At 38.2% G+C, this 22442-nt stretch overlaps 2 protein-coding genes across 3 annotated transcripts; one reads left to right on the forward strand and one right to left on the reverse strand.

The window, feature by feature from the left end:
* Window positions 1–2126: 2126 nt before the first annotated feature.
* Window positions 2127–5052, forward strand: snsl (snustorr snarlik). 2 transcript variants are annotated; one of them, XM_017151385.3, is made up of 4 exons: window positions 2127–2174; window positions 3008–3109; window positions 3989–4075; window positions 4141–5052. In XM_017151385.3, exons 2-4 carry the CDS (start codon window positions 3043–3045, stop codon window positions 4755–4757), a joined length of 771 nt encoding a protein of 256 aa, XP_017006874.2. In that variant the 5' UTR covers window positions 2127–2174; window positions 3008–3042; the 3' UTR covers window positions 4758–5052. The 2 variants fall into 2 exon arrangements, with proteins under 2 accessions (XP_017006874.2, XP_070070217.1); XM_070214116.1 differs by lacking the exon at window positions 2127–2174 and having other exon boundaries at window positions 2248–3109.
* Window positions 5053–5368: 316 nt separating this feature from the next.
* Window positions 5369–21219, reverse strand: LOC108064019 (sialin). The gene is made up of 7 exons (XM_017151342.3): window positions 20651–21219; window positions 18536–18594; window positions 7954–8469; window positions 7092–7462; window positions 6894–7026; window positions 6358–6599; window positions 5369–6294 (listed from the first exon to the last, which is right to left on the reverse strand). Exons 2-7 carry the CDS (start codon window positions 18573–18575, stop codon window positions 6115–6117), a joined length of 1482 nt encoding a protein of 493 aa, XP_017006831.2. The 5' UTR covers window positions 18576–18594; window positions 20651–21219; the 3' UTR covers window positions 5369–6114.
* Window positions 21220–22442: the final 1223 nt, after the last annotated feature.

Consider the following 22442-nt stretch of genomic DNA (forward strand, 5'->3'; position numbering starts at 1 on the left):
TTAAAAAAGTAATAAAATTTCAGTCTGTGTTTTAGGAAATCAAGGCAAGTCTTTAAATTGAATTTATAATTTATTTGTATTTTTTTGTAACACCTAAAAGACAGCTACAATATGTGCAATATATTTTAAGTCAGCCCAGAAGCTTGCAGTACTTGTTGTATTAAAATCCTATTCATGTTAATAATTGAAATAAATTTTAAAAAAGTATACTAATTACAAATTATTTACTACTAATTATTTTAATTAATTTAACCAATGTCTTTGAGTATAGAAAACACTTTCAATTAGTAATAAAAATGCATCCCAAGCTTTTGAGCCATTCAACTAATACTTTAAGACTTTTTGTTCATGTGTCAATACTATTTCCACTTTTCTTAGTTGATTTTTTTGAATTTTCGCAGACTTACGATGGCAAAGCAAACAATTGAAAGAGAAGCGAGGAGGCCAGACAATTCATTGCGATGGTAATTATGCAGACGCAGTTTCCCAAACTATTTGCACTTCATGCATTGACCGCTTCAGCTTGTTTATTTTTTGACAGGGCCTAAGTTGGTTTCTGCACTTCAAGAAAATATTTTAACCTTTCGAATTTTATATGAATTTTCATTACAAATTTACATGAAATATATTAATTTAAACGAATTTAGTATAGTTACTGACCTGAAATTAGTAAAAAATATGCAGTAAATATTTTTAAATTATAAATATTCAGTATATATTTTCACATACCAATCTCAAATTATCTATTTTTTGGGCTGTGCAGCCGATTGTGTGGCAGGCAACGCCTATTACATAAATATGTTTATTTTTTTAGCATGACTGCTTGTGTGCTGGACTTTATGCCTGGGCAATTATACAAAATGTTCGTACATAAAGTAACAACGTGCGTCTCAGTTAATTAGACTGTTGGTCGTTAAAGGGGGCGTGTGTATGTCAACCTGACCTGCGTTATGCAAAACATGCATAAGATATGGAATTCATATTATGGATAGGCAACCGATCGTCAGGGTTCACTGGGCACCATATGTAAGGTTTATGGTAATTACGGGGTGCAATGAACCCGACAAGTTGGTAAACAGTTACATTTAAGTCTAAAAGAAAACAGTTAAAATCGAAATAAAAATCCATTATAAAATATATTACAATTACAAATGGGTAAGAGTATTGTTCAGTTCCTCAATCATCATTTTTGGATAATAATAGATTTTTTATTATTCATGGCCTCTCTTTTAAAGCGTTCGAGTGCAGATCACTTGAACATAATCTCCACAGTAGGCGTCAATAAACTGAATGAAATCCGCCCATGTACCATTACCATCTGAAGTAAGATCGGCTTTTCATCTTTTGTTTTAATGATAAGCAAATAAAAACAAAACCAGGCTCAGCTGCCCTGAAGCAACCTTTCACAATACCGCAAAAATGTGCCAAAAAAAAAGGTAAAGAAATTACAAAAAGCCAGACCCCAGAAGGCAAGACCCGGGTCCAAGCTAAGTGCGCCAATTTGAGTTGGAGATGACGTTAATGGAGCAGATGCCAACAGCCGGTCTCAGTTTCAGTTTCAGCCGCAGTCTCAGACTCAGTTTATGCTTCAAGCGCGGCTCAATGGCAAGAGAGTACGCAGCTACCGAGCAAAGTTACGTGATTTACAGTACAAAGAAAAAAAAACGGTTGAAAAATTGTAATCTTTGTTTTAAATTTAACTTGTATACGACATTCTTGACAAACCTTTTCTTAACTAAACAATTGTACTTCAATTTGCAATTTATGATAAAATTAGAAAAAAATGTAAAATGTTAGAAATTGTTTATAAATTGGGTAAAAAACTTTATATTAAAATCAAAGAACTTGTATGGCTTCTGAATAGAGGTACACTTACATATTTTCCATGCAAATCGCCTAAAATTATTTTGAAAATGCATCAAAATTGTAATTCAATAAATAATATTTTTTATTTTTCAAGATGCATGTAAGGTAAGAAATTTTTTCAAACCCACAGAATAAATTTTAAAACTTAACTTAATTTTAGAGTTATTTCTTCCAGTGCAACTCCCAGCTTTCCGCGGAGAGCGAGACTGCGACTGGAATTTAGCGCGTGTTGCACGGCCTTAAACACTCTCGATTTCAGCTCAGTTGCCTTGCAGACGCGCATCGGACAAGTTGTCAATTGAAAAACGGTGGGCGCTCGCTGGGGAATTATTCGAATCGGATCGCTTTGAATCGAACCGAAATACGTTAGTTTAATTATGCCATTCGTATGTGCGCTGTGTTGGTTTGATTTTTGCTCAGAAACCGAAATTACACTACCGAAAATAGCAACACACACTTTTTGAGTCAACAAACTTTCATTTTTATGCGATCCGAAATTTCTGCGCGATGTTTGCCCAGTTTATTAACATCAATTTGGGAAGTTAGCGTGTAAATGAATTTTACAGCAGTAAAAAAAAGCCGAAAGAAGCCAGAAATCAATCAAAGCCAAAATGAGACAAGGCCAAACTGTAAAGGAAAAACAAATATAAATAAGAGACACCGAAAAAAAAACCCAAACCAAATGAAGACAAGGCGAGCTACGTAGTTACCTTTAACCAACGAAAAAACAAAAATAAAAAACAGCAACAATACGAAGCTCATTGAACAAAAGTGAGAGTGATTTCCAAACCGCTGTGTTTTTGTTGCTGCTGTGGATTTTTTCGTATTTACGCTTTTATTTAAGCCAGACCCAAAACATTTCTGTGTGTGTGTGTGTTTGCATATCGCGCCGGAATCGAAATCGCGTAAACAAAAGCGGCCAACGAAAACTTGGCAACAAAATATTTCAAATATTTATCCAAATGACGCACCTGCTTTCGGGCAACTGACCAACCTCAAGTCGCAATCGGGTTTTCTGAGTGCTGTTGCGCAAACGCCTTAAAGTGGTTTAAACATAAACGAATAAGCTGAATAAAAATTCTGCAAAAAGTTGCAATCATATCTGTTGTGTGGCATGAAGTAATCGCCTGTGTAATTGCAGTTTCTGCGGCTCCACATAAATGCTGACGACTGGCCATGTCTTGGCCAAAACAATGGGGCTACGCTAGCCTCTGGCTGCCTTTGCTGATCGGCCTGCTCTACAGTAAGTTAATGCCTCCGAAATCGGTCGATTTATATCGAGATCGGTTGCCTTACAACCGGTCCAACGACTCTAAACGATCCCGGCGACAGTCGCTCGATCTCGAGTGGGTCTCTAAACTGAAAACTCAAACTTTGGCCAAGCTAAGCACCCTGAGCTCTGCGACGAGAGCTCCAACTTGTTGCCGGTCTTTGTGTCAAGGTCGCCGGATTGCCGCAGATGTTGTTTGGCCTGCGGATCGTCTATGGGTCCATTGTCTGTCTCGCAATGTGATTCGTTTTTCGGTTTTAGTTTTATGGCTCTGGGGCTTGGAATTACCTAATGGTTCTTGAATTAATCGCTTGGGAATCAAAGTACACGCAGTTAAAGTCATTGATCTTTTTTTAAATGCTTTGTTATTAGATCATAAAACTAAGTTCGAGTGTCGAGAATGACCCTGAATTTTAATTGGATAGTTTTTAAAAATTTATGATACATATATTTTTTATGACAATACTAAATTCTTATTTTATAATACAAAATTAATAGTTATTCATGAAATTTTAATATTTTATTATTCATATCTTACTAAAAACATGATAATTTAGGTTTGTATTTAAATATTCCATTTTGGCTATTTTCAATATGATTTTTAATTTTTACTGACTCTATCTTTTTAATCGACCTTCAAAGTGAAACGAACCTTAAAGCCGTAAGAACCTTTAATCTCATACGCATTGTTAGTCATCTGTAAATTCGAAAACCCAAGACCATAAAAACTTACATAATCCGCCCTGATATTAACTGGCCTAAAATTTACATAAGTGCTGGGGATCGGCCGGCAGAAGAGAGATGAAATCTTTGGGCACACCAAGCCAAATAAAATATATTGTATACTTACAGCACAAAATGCCACCGCTTTCATTGTGCCAAGGGAACTACCGTCCATATTATCCATAGTTTACTCCAATATACCACCGATTAAAAAGGGTAAGTTATTCTGTAATTTTCTTTTCAAGCTCAAACCATTTATTAAACGAAATAAATTAAAACAGGAACTGATTCCCGTTTGGGCTTCGGCTTTCGCCTGGGCGAGCATGCGGACTTTCAGGTGATGGTGGAACTGGGTCCCCAGAAGGAGACCCGACCCATCGGCGAACCCAGCCAGGATGATCAATCGTTCAACAAGCGCCAGGTGAGCCAAACCGATCAGAAGGCTCTGGCTCGCCAACTCTACCGCCAGCAGGTGAAGGAGGAGGCCGAGAGATTAATGACCTCCACGGAGAGAAATGGGGCCAGCTGGCTGGAGGCCTGGTCGAATGGAATGAAACCTCAAAAGCAGAAATCAAAGGACCAGGCCAAAAGGCCTGCGAAAGAAAGTTCGGCTGCCAATCATCGGATTCCACCGCAACCGCAAGATCCCTCGAATGCCATGCAGCAGCTGCAGTTGCTCTACAAAATGGCCACCAGTTCCAGCAGCACCACCACCACCACTGCGATTCCTCCTGCCTTCAAGGGGGGTTCCCTCAATCTGGGTGCTCCAAGTGGCTTTAAGCTGCCACCACCTGCTCTCAGCCAGGACACAAATACGCTGAGCAATCCCACTCCTCTCAAGAACCAAAGTGAGATCACCAGGGAGCTAATGAATGTCAGTCTGGAGACAGACACTTAGGTTGTGCGCTTATCTAGTTACTAATCAATGATCATCGATCACTGTATACCTGTGTATATGGGTGCTTAGCAAATCTGTGTGTAGTATCGCTTAGCTATGTTTTTGTAAATAAACCTTAAACTTAACTATAAGTTTTTAGCGAAATGTTTTATTGGAAAGCCTAAAGGTAGGCAATGAAAAGTCAACACAAAATTAAAGATCAAGTTAAGATCATGTAAAATAAAAATGTGTAAGCATTTTAAAATGTAAAATATGATGTTGAATAAAACATGGTTAAAATGTAGGTGTAACAAAATATTATTACCTATATTTTATTTTAATTTTTGTTTGGGTTTTCTCTGTTCTTTGTAGGAAACCATGACTTTTGGTATGAAAAATATGATCATGAAATAACCTAAAATACTTGTCTAGATCAAATTAAAATCATGTAAAAAAAAATCTTGTTTAATAAAACATGATTAAAAAATAGGTGTAAAAAATAATAATATGTCATTCGAATAATATTATTACCTATATTTTATTTTAATTTTGTTAAACTTTCCTTGCTTTTGAATTTTTTTAATTTTGATATGATTAATATGATCACGAAAGAAACCAAACTCATTTCCATATTTTCTTTCCGAGTTACGCTTTATTATGAACTTAGAAAATGTTTAAATTAATTACATAAATAATCAAGTATAGTACAAAGTTACGGGCTTTAATCGACTTAGCTACACTATCGGCTTCTCCGTATGTATTTCACTACTTGCATAAGTATTTTGTTCATCTAAGCTAGACAATAGTTAGGGCTACATTATAAATTAAACGAAACATATGGGGCACAGCGGCTGGTCGACAGTCGATCGACCTTATAGGATAGGCTCCTTCGAACAGCCGTCTGTGCGCTCTGTGGACATACAGAATACTATAAATCATCATAGGCTACACATGGGCGTACGATTATAGGCGTACGCTTAGATCTAAAAGTAAATATTACTTATAAATATAGTCAATTTCCATTTAGCAGACGGGTGCATCGGTGTACAGTGTTTTTTGGGTTTTCCTTTTTTTTTATGGGTATGAGATGTTTGTGTATGTTCTTTTGTGCTAAGAAACCTTGCAGTATCTAGGTGTGTGTATAAAAATAATGTCTTTCATTTCATGTTTTTCTCCGTGTTGAGTGTCCGGTGCATCTGCCCAAAGTCCAGTGATCAGGGGATTCTGGTGATGAAAGCCCCGTAATCTTTAACGTGCAGTAGCAACTACTATAACTTGTGCGGATGATGATGTCTGGCGATCTCCAACTTGGCTTTCATTCCGATCCCTTCATCTGGACCAGCAGAAGCACCGACTGAGGCTCACTGGCAAAGCGAATTCACTTCTCGTTCTTTAGGGGAACACCCTCCTCCTGGGTGACATCGCTGATCTTAACGCGCTCTGGAGGATTATTCCAGGGCTGCAGTTCACCGGTGCCAAAGATGGCGAAAACAATGGGTCCCGAGATATAGGTGGCTGCCAGAATCCAGAACACAATTTGCCACGAATGGAAGGATTCCTAAAAATGAAATAAAATATTTGATTAATTTATTTAAATCATTATATCGCTTGTTTAACTCACATCATTGTAGGTTAGGGCTCCCACCATCCACGTGGAAAGGAATCCGCCAAAGGAGGACAGCGTGTTGGCCAATCCAAAGATGGTTCCACTGAAGTTGGGTGCAATATCCAGGCCATTGCCCAGATAACCAGCGGTGACAGCTCCATGGGCGAACAGGGCCAGCGAGAAGATGGTCACGGACCAGGTGGCATCATAGCCCAGGAACACTTGCACTATCATCAGCAGACCCGGAATCACCAAGGCTGTAGTGGAGGAAAAAGAGAATTTATAATACTTGTTTCACCAGGAAAATATATAAATATAATATGAATTTCATCAGAAAAATCTATTTCCGTTGAACTTGAATTTTTTTAAACTAATTTATTTATAGATTTGCTATATAAATTAGTATGTTTTCTGGTTTTAATTTTATGACGATTTATTTTCCTAGAAAATACTTTTTAAATATTCAAGATAAATACTAAATATTGAAAGAGCAATAGAAAAACTCTCGAGATGTTTATAATAAATATTTCTCCTCTACCCAAAAAACTTACCAAAAGTAGTGAATAGTTTCCTGGTCGCCGTCGTGCTCAGAGTACCCTTCTTGCGCAGGTAATCGGCCAGGTAGGATGAGGCCACAGCCATAACGTATTTGCCCAGATAAGGCAGCGATGAGAACAAGCCGTTCTGCAGGAGATAAAAATCGGTTAGTTAGGATAAATCAACAGATATCCCTTATTTAAGAAACCCACCTGCTTGATGTCAAAGTGCAGAATCTTGGACATAAAAGTGGGCAGCTGATTGACCACCGTGAAGAAACCAAAGACGGCGAGTCCATGGCAGATGATGATGGCCCAGACAGCCGGAGAGCAGAGCAGCTGACCCCAGGGCACATGACTCGGGCGCTTCTTGGAGGTGGTGGTGCCAATGGCCTCCTCGATCTCCCGCCTCTCCTCAGCCGAAATCCTGGGATGGGTGGCCGGGGTCTCGTAGACGAAGGTGAACCAGGCCAGGGACCACAGCAGACCCACGGCTCCAGTCAGATAGAAGACACTGGCCCAGCCAGCAACGGAGATCAGGTAGCCACAGATGGGCATGGTAATCGCAGCGCCAAGGGAAGAAGCTAAGGGATAAATAAAAAATACTAGTTAGTACTGGAAGAACTAGGTGAAATAGCTCTCTTGGGCGGACAAAGAATATTATTAGGTACATAAAACTCAGCAAGATCATAGAAAAAATGTATATACAGGGGTGTCACAGAAATCTCTTCCAACCGAAGACGGTTGAATTTTGCATTGATGCACGTAAGAACTTTAACGGATTTCGGTTGGAAATAATTTCTGTGACACCCACAATAGATTATATTTATAAAGCAAAATTTTTGTAGAATAATATAATGTAACTGAACCAGAAAAAAAAAGTTATTAAAAGGATATATTTTTCGGTTCATTTTTCTAAAATTTTCTCGACAAAGAACATCTATAAAAAAATTCCGGAATAGTATTATATCGGTAATGTAAGGAGCGTTTAGGTCCCCAAAGATTTGACTTATATTTTCTCAATTTAATTTAAAGAAAAACTCCAACAAAGATCTTTTAATTTCCAAAAACTTACCCATCATATTGGACATGAACTTGGAGCGCTCCATGGGCGGAATCCAGACGGCGGCCACGGGGTGAATGGCTGGCCAGGAGGCGCCCAGCATGAAGCCGAGCACCACTCGAACCACGATGAGCACCACATAGTTGATGTGCGCCGCCAGCGGCGTGATCAGGGTGAGCAGACTGGCCCACAGCATGGAATGTCCAAAGACGCGGCGTCCACCGATGAGCTCGGCCAGACGGCCACCGGGCAGCTCGGTGAGGATGTAGCCCCAGAAGAAGCAGCCCAGCACGAAGTTGGTCTGGTAGGTGTCCCACGGAAAGCGCTCCTCGTACACATCCACTCCGTCCGGCGAGGCAGTGCTATTTCCCGTGTTATTTCCCGCTAAGGTGGCATTTCCCGCCTGCGACGTCACATTTGGCCGGACCATGTCCACGATGGCAATGGTGAGGTTCACTCGCAGGGCGTAGTTCAGCATGAAGCCGAGCATGGTCAGCAGGTTCAGCACTTGGCGGCATGACAGGAAGTCTGGGGGAAAAGAGAAGAACAGTTCCCAATTAATAATAGAATTCAATGCAAAGCCGAACACATTGATACTAGCGAAAAAGCCGAGGTTTCGTCGTCCGTCTGGGTCGTCGGAAGGTTAGACACTTAAAATTCAGCTCTGGAATATTCCTAGAAAGTCGAAAAATCAGGCGACCAGCGACTTAGAAAAAACCCACTAAAACGCCGAAAAAATGTCTGATAATACAACTCTTCTTCATTTGAAAAAAACTTTTTTTAATCACATAAAATTCACAAGTACTTTATATTATAACATCAACAAAGCACAACAATACTAAGAAATTCTAGGCAAAAATATAAAATTAAGCTAAAGTGCTTTTAAAAGCACAAAAACTCGTTTGCTTAGGTATGTCAATTATTTAAAAAATATTACGATAATACAAAATTCTAGGAAAATGAAACAGAAGCATTTTTAAAAACATTTAGATAAGAAAGGTATTTTAAATTAGCTTTTAGGTTTTTCTGAAATTAAATTGAATAAAATCGACTGAAACTGTTGAAGAGGTTCTATAAATTCGCAAATAGCTAACAATCATTTCGCTTACACCCTTGTAAAGTGGTTTGTTATCAACTCACAATATCCCGCCCACCATAAGTATTATCTGATGTAATCTGTTGTTTTCATTACACGATGCAGCCCAGATAAACGCATTAATTACCCATATTAATGAGCCAATAAAATCGCAATGACAAAACTTAACAGCCGTTGTCAGGTGACCTCAATAGCATACAGAATGGGCCATGAATTTGATTTGAGGATCGCACCCGGGTAGTGGGTGCAGCTTGGAAGTTAAGGGGAACTGAATCAGCGTTTATTTGCTGGAGTCGAAGATACACAAACCGAAAGATCATTAAGTGGTGGTCATAATCAACTCGGACTCCGACTTCGCCTGTCATCTTTTGGGCGGTTATTAAGTGGCAAAGTGCATTGTTCGAGCCGGGTTGAATTTTTCGCAAATCACATGTATAAATTTCGAGTGCCGTTGAACTCCATTGAACCCCTTTTCAATTTTGGGGAAATATTCGCAAGTGTCGGTGTAAATATATAAACCGATTATTGATGCCGGTCGACGGGCGGGAGATAAACTTGCTCCAAAACGACTTTCCCATCAGAAAATAAAAAGTTCGCTATCAGCTGCGGGGAAGCGATTATCGGGGCCAGTCTATCAGTCTATCGGCTGTCTGGCCGAAACACGCCCACCCCGCTGATTATTGCCCCAATATCATGTTAATGTCATGCAAAAAAATAACGCCACTCGATTTGTCTAGACATCGGCGAGCATCATCAAACGAGCGACGAGCAACAATAAACCGAGACACTCAACTTGTATTCAAATTAGCACTCGAAAATAACCGAAACTGAACCATCAAAAAAGCGTTAAAAAAAATAAAAATATCTAGTCATGTTTGCTATAAATTCTCGATCCCATATAACCAGAAAAACGTGAACGAAATACACAAAAAAAATAATAAAAAACACAAAATATATATAGGCAAGGTTTAGTCTTCTACCGGTTTCTCCTCTCGAATATCAGATAGGATCGAATCGGATCAGACCAGAGCTATTCGAAAATCCCGGGAGATAATGCGAACCCAGAAGGTCTGCGATTAGCATTGACCAAGGGAGTACGTCAATGGGAAAGTTTAGATCATTAACAGACGATGGTACGTTAATTTCTGGGGCATGTCTTGACACCTGACACCTCGAATCAATGCTAAAAGAGCGTGTGCCTCAAATTACCGCCACTATATATCGATAAGGATTGATTTATACGACTTCCACTTCCACAGAGGAAATAAATTAAAATAAATTATTGCCATAAACTGGCGAGGATTTTAATTTACAGAGTAGTAAATTTTTGCTCTTATCTAGAATGGCAGCTAAAAATAAACCTATTTGTTTTCTATAAATTAAAAATTTTTACTACATCAAGGAACTGCCAAGTCACAGTTAAAAGCAGTTTCTTAACAGTTTTATTACAATTAATTAATTAATCCAGTTATTCAACTTTATCAAATTAAATACCCATTAGGCAAACATTTTTGATGATAATTAAAGCGAATAGAATTTGTATGGGAGCTCTAATTTATCCAAATGAACTCATCAAGGGTTCTCTAACAGATCTTACTCATCGACTTGAAATTTTTGGGACTGCGACTCCTTCCGAGAATCTTAATGGTTGAAACTTGTTTGCCTCCGAGCAGAAGAGTTCTTGATTAATTGTCGCCTCGAACTGTTCTTTTTTTTGTCGAGGGGCCTTTTGTTTACCGCCAAACTATTTCTGCCTCTTCTTAACTTTTTGGCAATAAATTAAGTGAAGGCCAGGCTTGATGTTTACAACCGAGTAGAGGAGGTGGACAGGCCGAAAAAACCGGCTAAAAACGCTCAAAATTATTTGGGTTTCACACTGCCGGGTCAACTGGATTTTGACAAACTGTTCTCGGAATTTCGCTTGTCTCGTGCATAAACGTATTTGATTTGGTCTCTGGTTGCCTCTTTTTTTTGCACTGATCTTTAGCCTTTATTGGTGGGTTATTCGCTGATGCTCTACTTGAGTTGAAACAAGTTCCCCCCAACTCGCAGTTCGCTGCAACATAAAAATCCCATCAAAGAAAGGCCGAAACTTAAAAATAGCCGGCAAGTAAATAAAACGAAATGAATACGGGCAAACGTGATACTTAAATTACTGTTTTTATGATCGGGCAACAAGTGAATCTGAGTTCGTTTTGCATTTGGGTTCATTGATTTCTCGGGAAAATGTTCGCTGAATTTATTCAACTAAATTGCGGACTAATTAAGTGGCACTCGAAGGCAAGATGAGTTTTTGCTTTTAAATTTTAAATGTTTGAAAAGACGCATATCCGGCACTTTTGGGTTGACGCAAAAGCAATTCCGAAAATGTCTTGTACTCGAATATTTCTACATAGCCTGTTATTTCATTATATTCTATTTTATCTATTTAATTTGTGTATATTCCGTTTGTCTTTACACTTTCGGATCTATTTATAATGCCTCTCTATCGTTTGAATGCGGGCACTGGGTAGACCACCACACCCCCTGATAATAATCTCCCACTCTCGATTCTCTCTGCCGATTCCTGACCTTCAAAATTAGATGGGCTATGGCTACAGGGTGTTGGGTTTGTTGGTGAAAGTTAACCACCGATGATATCGTCATCAGCCTCGACCGACTGATTTATTTTCTCCTCGAAGGGGAGTGTGTTTTGGTTTAAAACAAAAAAACGCATGTGATCAGCGGGCAAAATTGCTGGTGGAATGTCCTCAAAAACTGCGTGGGCGTTTTGGTCTGGCTGAAAATTTTCCATCATCCACCTCTGACGTTCCTGTGAAATTTCGTCCAAAAGCCGGGCAAAGAAAGGCCCGCATCGACGTCACACTAATGCGCACTATTCTGTCAAGGTGCCAAGTCATTTTTTGCCGTTTTTTTTCTAGTCATGGGATCGGAGCGGGCGCAACGTGGCGTATGAGTTATGGCGAAGGCGCGCCAAACACGAGCCCACTTTTCAGATTCGATTTGTAGCCATTACTCCCACACACACTCACACACCCGATTTGCGATTCCCAGTCGCAGTAGTTTACAACTGATTTGTGCAAACATATGTAAAACTAGAACACATTTTACCGACAGGGGGAAATGCAAAAAACTGTTTTGTTGCCCAGATAAATCGATTGTATCGGTTCGCTCCACGTGATCAAGCGATACAGTGGTTCTCAGGACTGTTTTGTCCTCGATTTCTATGTCATACGGTGGGGTATCTTGAGAAATGATCATTCAGACCTTCAGACTGAATATACGGAACTTATTGCCACTAAGGTCAGTTTTCGTATTCTGTCCATTTATAAATGTGATCGATTATTTTGCACTGCGCATGTTTTAGGGAATATTTAAATATTTACTGAGATCTTATGAAATCTTCAAGAAAATTTAATTAGTTTAGTTTTTCTAATAATATAAAGCCCAAATAAAAAAAGCAACAATAAGATAAAATTTATGATGTTTGTTATTTTAAAATATTTAAAAAATTTAATAAGTGCCTTTTCAAATGAAAAGCTGATTGACTTAGGTATTGTGATTTTTTTCAAAAATTCTTTTATTCATTTTAGAACCCCAAACACACTGTACTTGTGGAAAAACATCAGATATAGTAAATATATATGTCGGTTGGATGACATTGCCGCGTCGCCTTCTAGCCGCAATTATTGGCTTTGTTATGCTGGCCAACTGCATTTCCGTTTCTAACTGATTTACGGAACTGGCCTCGTTGAAATCGAGTGAATTCTAATGCCAATAGCGAAATAGCAATAGCAACGTTGTTTGTTTTCGAGTATGTTTGCACGTTCCGAGGAACTGGTTCTACTTCAACAATAAGCAATAAGCCAATGCTAATTAATTGCTGAATTATTGTGGCAATTGCTGTTTGTCAAAGGCACACAGAGCCGCACTTATCACTTTTGTTGGGCGATTGCATTGTGATTTATTGGTGGCCATCTCCCGAGGGCCTTTCCCATCACCATCTCCTCATCGCTATTGTCCTAGATTCGTTCCTTTCATTCCGCTCGGAAATCTTCCATGGAAATTTACAATTGGGGCCTGCACTTGTGGCGCTTGCCGTCCAAAGTGCAATCAGTCTTAAGTACGAGGAACTTGTATAGATTTACAACACAATCCAGACTGATAAGTCTATGGTATGGTATGGAGTGAAATGGAATGTCTGGGCAATTGTTTGATGGCTTTACAGCCGCACAAAGCAGGAAATCCAGAACTTTTATTGACTTAGCTGGGATCCAAAGTGCTGCATTCGGCCATAAAGTTGCCAATGTAAACGTCATAAGAGCCCTTATCTGATTGCCAGTATCCGAACCACTTTAATCCAGCATAAAGTATGACTCTGCCCACGAATGTAACTTCAAGTTGTCATTTCCTCCGGCCATATCTCAGACATGCACGTGCCGGCTAATGAAGAGCTACAGGTTGTAAACAAGTTGTCAGGGGTCTCTCAGGCCCCACATGCATATTTATACATTTATGGCTGGCATTAAAAAAATACACATATAAAAGGGGGCTCGTCGCCAGGCGTTCAGTGGCCTTAGAAAATAATATTTTGGACCCATTAAAATATTATCAACATCTATTTCGCCAATAGTCGAAAACTACTTTCTGAACTTTGGGGCTCGAAGCCATAAAAACCGAGACACGCGTTGCCTTGGCAAAGGACGGGATTATATATAGACCATAGATTAATTTAAAAATATTATTTCCGAAGCCAACGCGTATAAATGTCGTTTTCAGAACCATCAATGGAGGCTTGCCTCAGCTTTTTCGATTATCGCTCAGACGACCGAATGATTATGGGGTCCCCGGGTTCAAAGCCGGAATTTTTTTTACTGTCTGCGCCCGTCGATTTGATTAATGAAGGAACACTTAATTCTCCGACAATTACTTGAAATTTCTGGTTTCTAATTAAATAACAAGTGACTCTATCAGGAAAGTGTGCCATGTCCAGCGGAAGTGCGACGCAAAACCCACAGTTATGAATAAATTTCGATTCTCTATGTAAACCACTCCGAAAATTCCAAGAAATTAATTTACCTCAATTAAAAACAATCTTTGTTTTTACACAAAAACTGGACTTGGCTTAATTAATGCAATGCATATTAAGCGCATGGGGTAGAACAATTGAACGCGTTGGGGAGTTTCTACAATGGAGTGCCAATTATGACAGTCATCAATAAGCTGGAGGGTCTAGTAAACACATCGACATGAGGTGGCAGAAGTTTAATAACAATTTATCGTAAGCGAAATGATCGGAGCACATGCTCATTATTCATTACTTGTGGCGGGGCTTAGCTGTTTGATTAATTCCAGACGACGACCCGAAGTCTGTTGCCAAGGGTGAATACCCGGCGGATTCAAATGTGTATTCAAATGGGGACTCGAATCACAACGAGAAGCGGTTCCTCCGGGGAATTTCACCAACGCGAATTTTGATAAGCCGGCCAAATTGTGCAGGTTCTATTATTTCCGAGTGGTTTTTAAGCTGAATAAAAAAGGGCATAGGGGAACAAGCCTGGGAAAACTGCCCCAGGCGATATTGCAAAATTTTAGATGAGGATTGGTAGATAGGAACCTAATGGATAAGAATTCCAATTTTCAAATATTTTGATCCGCTGGTTTACGAGTAATCTGCCGCAACTAAAGAACATATCACTTGATGTATCTTCCCTTCGGTGGTTCTTGAGAAAACTTTTTTGATGCCAATAATTTTTGTGTTAACCTTCAAGAATGTCAGCCAATCTTTGGATTTTTACCATTCTTATAAGCTACCAAAAATCGCGATTCAAATTTTCAAAAAATTGGTTCAAGACTTTCCAAGTCTGACAACACCGCCAATTTTTTACAGTTTGTGTGTCCTATAACCATCTACTTCATATAAAAAATTCATAATTTTTCGAGTGGTGCAACAGTGTTAAACAAACAAAAAACTGAAGAATTTATTTCTGGAAGGGTAGGAATAGAGTCAATAAAATATATTTGGCTTGTAAATAGTTAGTTCTAGGACCAGAATTATTATCAAAGAGTAAAGTTTTTAATATTACGGGTGAAAAGTGGTCCGAATTATAAAATGTTTGGCATGTATTTGCTTGAAATTGATTTAATAGGGACCCAGTCCCAGTCCCAGTCTATACCCACAATGTGGGTTATGTTATTGCGCGAATTTGTTAACAATTTGTTATCATGCTCCGCATATTAAAGCTTTTAAATTACTATCTTGCTTTTTAGAATAACGATGGTACCGAAAGGATCGTAAATTAAATAGTCCTCTTTGGACCGCGATTTCCTTAGAATCACATAACTAAAGTATTTGTTGGTCATCCATGCTCAAAGGATTTCTTATGAAATCTCTGTCCAGGGAGGATATGAAATTCGAAGATGTGGGTATAGACTGGGACTGGGACTGGGTCCCTATTAAATCAATTTCAAGCAAATACATGCCAAACATTTTATAATTCGGACCACTTTTCACCCGTAATATTAAAAACTTTACTCTTTGATAATAATTCTGGTCTTAGAACTAACTATTTACAAGCCAAATATATTTTATTGACTCTATTCCTACCCTTCCAGAAATAAATTCTTCAGTTTTTTGTTTGTTTAACACTGTTGCACCACTCGAAAAATTATGAATTTTTTATATGAAGTAGATGGTTATAGGACACACAAACTGTAAAAAATTGGCGGTGTTGTCAGACTTGGAAAGTCTTGAACCAATTTTTTTAAAATTTGAATCGCGATTTTTGTTAGCTTATAAGAATGGTAAAAATCCAAAGATTGGCTGACATTCTTGAAGGTTAACTCAAAAATTATTGGCATCAAAAAAGATTTCTCAAGAACCACCGAAGGGAAGATACATCAAGTGATATGTTCTTTAGTTGCGGCAGATTACTCGTAAACCAGCGGATCAAAATATTTGAAAATTGGAATTCGTATCCATTAGGTTCCTATCTACCAATCCTCATCCAAAATGTTGCAATGCCGCCTGGGGCAGTTTTCCCAGGCTTGTTCCCCTATGCCCTTTGATGATTTTAAAAGCTTTTTCATTATCTCATTAAACTAAATAAATATTTACTGTGATATGGCTGGAAAAATGTTCATTGTAAAATAACAGAGGAAGTAGTCTATCCAATTATAGAAAATTATAACTTTTTTATTATGATCCAATTACAATTTAAAACATATCACTTGTTTATTGGGAAATATCTTTGAATTAGGTAGAACCTATGTTTAGCTTTGGAAATGGAGAATGAAGTAGTTTTATTTTTAATATTATTTTAAATTTATTTTTACTTGGATTAATCATATTTAAAGTCATTAAGTAATGACTATAAATTATTAGACCTTTAAAAAGGGGCATATATTTTAATTTTTACTTTTTTGATTAAGCCTCAAAATTACGTAGGCACCTTGAATTTGTTTTTAAACAATTCGCAATGTCAATAAACAATGAAAACCTATAAAAATCGTTCATGAATCACACCTTCCTTGTATTATTTTCGATGACTAGCTAAGAGTGATGTGGGGGCGTGGGTGTGAATTACACGAGTCTGTAATGAACAATAATACTCTTTAATCGATATGCATTTAATAATAATTTAAATGCTAAATGAACTTATAATTGTCTGAAGGTATAACGTCTTTAATTAGCACCATCAAAGTTAGACGCAACTCCCCCTAATTAGAGGGCATAAACTGGGGTAGTCATAAGTGCGTTTTGGGTCGTGAGACGTAACCATTTCTCACCTTTCCCCGCTGCCCCCTTGATATTTCCCTGCTAATTGGACGCTTTGATTTTTGGTTAGAGCTCGGGGCTTATCTATCATTCATGTTTGCTCACGGGGTCGACGAAATGTGCACTCGAGCATGCGATCACAGGCCCCCTCCTCCACCCAAAAATCCACCTCCCTGCTGCCTGTCTCTCTGTCCGATTGTCTGGCTCTAAAGTGCTAAACAGCTCCAAAAGTACGAATTAAATAGTAAACAGTCGGATGACCGTCGCCGACAGGCTATTAAAAATTCGCCACAAAAACCACAACAACAACGCCGCATCGTTCAATTAATTGCGAAATGTACTCAGAATTTAGTCCATGAACTAAACTTTCCATGCGGAATACGATTTGTTTGACAATTTCGAGGGGGAGGAGGTGGAATTGCTGGGTGGTCGACCAACTAACGTGTTTAGTTAGCGTGACCGTGCTAATTTGTTTGCATAGTTTAATGCGTGGTATTCCTTGGAAATGTCATAACAATGACGTCATGAGGTCGCCCAACTACGCAGTCCAGCTGTCACAAGGCGTGGGCGTTCGAATCCCCGTATCCATGTCCATATCGATGACATCGCACTCGAGGAGTGTCGGACCAAGGATAGATGGTATATATAGAGACCCCTCCTCGAACAACCCGATGCCAGTGATCGAGGAGTTGACAAGTGTGTCGAGGGTGTTACAATTAAATATTTATCATATTATGATTGACACAAGTGGGTCACGCTATCATCGCAAAAAAATGATTTACTATTTATCAGCATTTATATTTCATTTTCAGGATATGAACTATATTTGCCATGATTGAGTTGTTGATGTAGGATATTTCATCATGATTGAGCTTTTCTTTCAAAATATTTATCTATGAATCAACACCTGTACTTTCAGGATGTTTATTCAAATATTTTTAAAGATCGAAGAATGTTTAATTTATTATTTTTTGTTTTTGTTTTGAACCTTAAGCTGATCAGTAAATATATTTTACATAAGTAAATTCTACAACAAATTTCTTATATACTATAAGGACCATCCGAGGAACCGGAAAATCAATCAGCATTCAATTCAATCACAGAGCCCAATTGATTTGTAACCTCAATACAACTTGTCTCGTTGACACCAATCAAACTGGATCGAGGAGGAGTCAAATCGATTTGTTTATTTTAACCGAGTTTCAATTCAATTGGCCGTCAGGCATAGGCATCTTTTTTTTTTATTTTCAATCCGAATGACCGTGGCGCGCCCCATTTTTTAGTGCCGTCATGCGGTTTCTGGCCCTGTTATCGTTGCGCGTCTAGAAGCGCAGAAAAAAGGGGCTCGGCTATGGGGTCTGGTACGGTTAACTGGGGACTTTGTTCTGGCACATTCGACTGTTTTACCAGCAGGTGGAAATACGAATTTAAATACAGAAAATAAACAGAAACCTTAAACCTTTAACTCTATCACATAAATATAAAAAGTTAAATATTATGGAAAAATTGAAAACTAAATTAAACTTGAGTTTATGGAAGAATAGTTTTTTAAAAAATTAAATAAGAATTTAAAATTAGTTTTTTTAACTAGTTTATTACACCAATCTATTCCTAATTAATTCAGGATGATGTATATAAGTCATTTACTTTCAGTGGGAACTTAAGAACCGTCTGGGGACTTTTCGCGCGTGATATCATATCATATCATTCAATGTACTTACTTCGCACTCTGTGCAGTCCTCCTTTCTCCGTGTTGGACATGGCGCCTCTCTGTGCCGCTCTGCAAATGGAAATGTACCAGAAGTTAGCAAAGGTCTTTAAATTGGAAGCGAAATATGATAAAGCGATATGATAGACATCTGGAGAAAACGATATTAATAGTCTGCAAAGTTAATGAAACTTTTTCCGGAGTAACCCACCGATGGTTCTTTTTTTTTTCTTTTGGCTATCTAATCTTATCGCTGGTGTCTCGTGTTCGTACCTGAACGTGCCCACGAAAGGTGTGTAGTTTCACCAGAGGAGGGCATAAATTCTATATATATGGGGGCAGTGTCGTGTCTGTCCCATGACTCAAGGCAATTATATCACACAGTGCCGCTTGGCTCATTCACAACTCGACCGGATTGCCCCTCCCCCCGAAAAGTGGCTCCTGGCCCGCTTATCGCCGCCCCTTATCGTCCCCGTCTGCGTCTTCAAATGCCGCCGCCCAGAAATCAGAAATTCTAAATATAATGAGACGCGAACACTTGAGTGGCGTCCAAAAGAGCCGCTAGCCTGGCTACTTTCACGTCAAGTGGAATTAAATGAAGATCGTAGGCTAATCAAATTTGCATAAGTCCGGAATGTTGGTTGGGTCTAGTGAATCATAAGTTAAATAGATGTGAAATCTATTAGATAAGATGTGGCAAACCACCCGGAAAGGATATCAGATTGAAGTAAACCTACAGATCACTTTAAGTTAAGAGCAATATAAAAGTTTTAATAAGGGAGTTTTTAAATATTTTTATACAATAATCCATAGGAAACCAAAGCTCATATAAATTATTCTTTTTTAATATTAATATATTTTTTATAGTAGGTACCTACTTTATCTACTGTTTTATTAGTTTTCACTTCTGGTTACCCAAAAATTTCCCCGCCAAGTGCAATGTCGCTATCATTCGTTTGTTCAGAGTTCCGCTGGCGCCGCGATAATTTATTGAAACGGTGGTGGAAATGGAAATGGAAATTCGTCAGCTATATGCGATTTGTTGCATGCTAATTATCGCCAGACACGTGCATGTGAGGCAGACAGGAGGGACTTAGGTTGGAAATCAGCCCCTAGCAACATGGTAGACTTAGTCCAATCAATTAACTATGGGTTTATATAGCGTTTGGTCAATTTGTGGTGCAAATATTTGCTGGCGTCTTGGCAACAACAATGTGTAAGGATATGGGATATATATATCCCAAATTATTGTCCTTGTGCGTGAAACATGTTGCCATGTTATTAACCCAATGAAAAGCGGCATCTGTCAGTTAGTCGTGTGGGCAATGACTATATACGACTTCTATATGGTCACATGCTAGTACGTCATCTTCCGACAAACCGTATTGTATAAGGCAAACCAAATTCGAAACGTGCGACTTTTCTTGCAGGAGGTCAGCGTCATAAGCGGGGATTTGCTTACAAATTAAAGCAATTAGTCATTAAATAATATTACTCATAAAAAAGTCTAGCCGTCAATGTTTATATTTATCGATAAAGTAATTGCCAAGCGCACTTTTGTTTACAATACACAATGTGGTGCGTATTAATTTCACTTTCTTAAAACTAAAATGAATAGGATAAAACAATAAACAGTCATGCTACACGAAAAATATATTTTTTTTTAAACCTCAGAGTATTTTTAAATTTACCAAAATTGTAAAAAATAATTAAACTGGCATTATTAGCTTTCTTAACCGCACCATTAATTTGTAAATCACGATTATAATAAGTATCAAAACACGAACCACTTAGATATTAAATCACCAGTTAATTTATGTCAATATTGCTATACTTAGCCCTCGATTAATTGCTATATTAAACGTTTTGCGCCTTGAAATATAAATTAGTTATTTATTGCTTATCACACTAATAGTTTTCGAAACCAATTATGACACCAGCAGTTTCTAGAAATTTATAAAACGATATATTTAATTGAGTCGCAGCATTAAATCACTATATAATTTATTCTTGCTGTGCTAAAATACTTTTAATAAATATGCTTCATCTTAGATCTAATTAAACGCCATTTGGCTATAAATAATTGTAATTGTATCACACAATATTTGCATTAGGAACCGCAACCCACCTTGCACTCGACGATAACTGCAGCGACAACTAACAAATGTTAGTTGTTTATGGCAAATTATATAATTTGTTCAGCACAAACCGATTGGCAATCTGTATTTGTATGATTGAGTTTACGCCGATTTGCATAAAACAACACAGCCAGACACTGAAAACGGAAACCGCTAACGAACCGCAAAGAAACCGCACGTGTGTGTTGTTTATTTTAGTCTTTTTACTTCATATATGCTTTCCTCTTTTTATTTCAAATATTTGAAAACAGTTTTCAGTTTTTTTGAAGATCGGAAAACAAAGGGTCTGAACACACTCTCTCCGGAGACAAAAAACAGTTTTTAGAGTATTGGGACGGACAGCTGTTGATTATTTTTGAAACGAATAACGAAAAACGAAGAGTTTTCTAGCGCAAGCGCAGGCAATTCTAGAACTGATTTCGAGCGGTTTCGAAATCGAAAACGAATCGGTGTTGCTGCCGTGGCCTGATGTTGCTGCTGTCGCCGCTCGATGTTGCTGCTGTCGCTCGGGTGTTGCTGCTGTGTGTTCACTTCACTCGGAGCGTTGGAACTGAACTGAAAATGCGGCCGTTCGTCGGCGGCTTTTTCTTTCCTCCGGCCAAAGCGGTTCGCCGGCAGCGCAGTCGGCGCCTCAGTCGCCGTTCATGTTGCTGTTGTCGCTGCCGCTGTTGCTGTTGTTGCTGCTGCTGCTGTCGCCGCTTCTGCTGCTGCTGACGTCCGTCGACCGACGTCCGTCGAGCGACGTTGTTGTTCGTGGGATGCAAAATTCAAATTCTTGCGCCGTTTATTTTATTTTTATGCTGTACCTTATTGCTCGTCGTCTTGTTTTCCGTTCTTTGTTTCTTTCTCCTTTCCCTACTTTCTCGACGCCTGTCAGTTCGATTGCCCAGCTGCCATTATCTTTATCCAGATGCGATCGGATAGTTAACCCCCTAACGGCAGAAATGTTCGAATCAAAATTACTTTATCAGCAGTGAAAAACTGCTGCCAAAGCGATGACTCCTTACAAAGTAAGTACTTTTTTAGTCCACTTTGCCGGTAGCTTTTTGTTTTGACAGATATTTTGTTGATTAATTGCCTATTGGCGAGAGATTTGTTTGTTTTCAAAACAGCTGAGATGCTAATAACAACAACAGATCGTTTTTTTCTAGTGTAGATATGCATGATGAAATAGATTTTCTGAAACACAAACTACTTTGTTGTTCGAATTTAAATAGGGCGGAGCTTGCGGTATGGGAGTGCTACGAACCTACCCACTTAATTGTACCCACAATATGGAAATTTATGAAATCAACATTAGAAACTAATAAAAATAGAACAAAATGTAGAATATGTATTCTACTGAAGTTAGAAAATGTGCGAAATCCAGTTTTCAAAAGCGTATTTAAAATAGAAATAGAGGTTAAATCATTATAAGATATATTATCTCAGGCAGGGAACGTAACTGTTATAAGTTTTATTTTAAAAATCAGACTTTAACAGTTATTTTCTGATTTGTAAAGTAAAACTCAAAGAATAACTGTTATTTTTTGAGTTTTATAATAAAAGTTGACAAATAACAGTTATTCGTCGTGATCAAAATAAAACTCAAACTTGATTTATGGCGATTTTGTGGGTAAACAAAATTTTAAAAAAATATAGGTATAAAATATGCGCGGTTGCCTTTTTTAACAAATTTTTAGTAAGTTATAAAAAGCACGGGTATTATGTTTTTTTTAATTATTTCATTTTTTCAAAAATGTCAAGGGAATAACTGTTATTCATAAAAATCAAAAAATAACA

Source organism: Drosophila takahashii, chromosome 2L (genome assembly GCF_030179915.1).
Source record: "Drosophila takahashii strain IR98-3 E-12201 chromosome 2L, DtakHiC1v2, whole genome shotgun sequence".
Classification (NCBI taxonomy): Eukaryota; Metazoa; Arthropoda; class Insecta; order Diptera; family Drosophilidae; genus Drosophila; species Drosophila takahashii.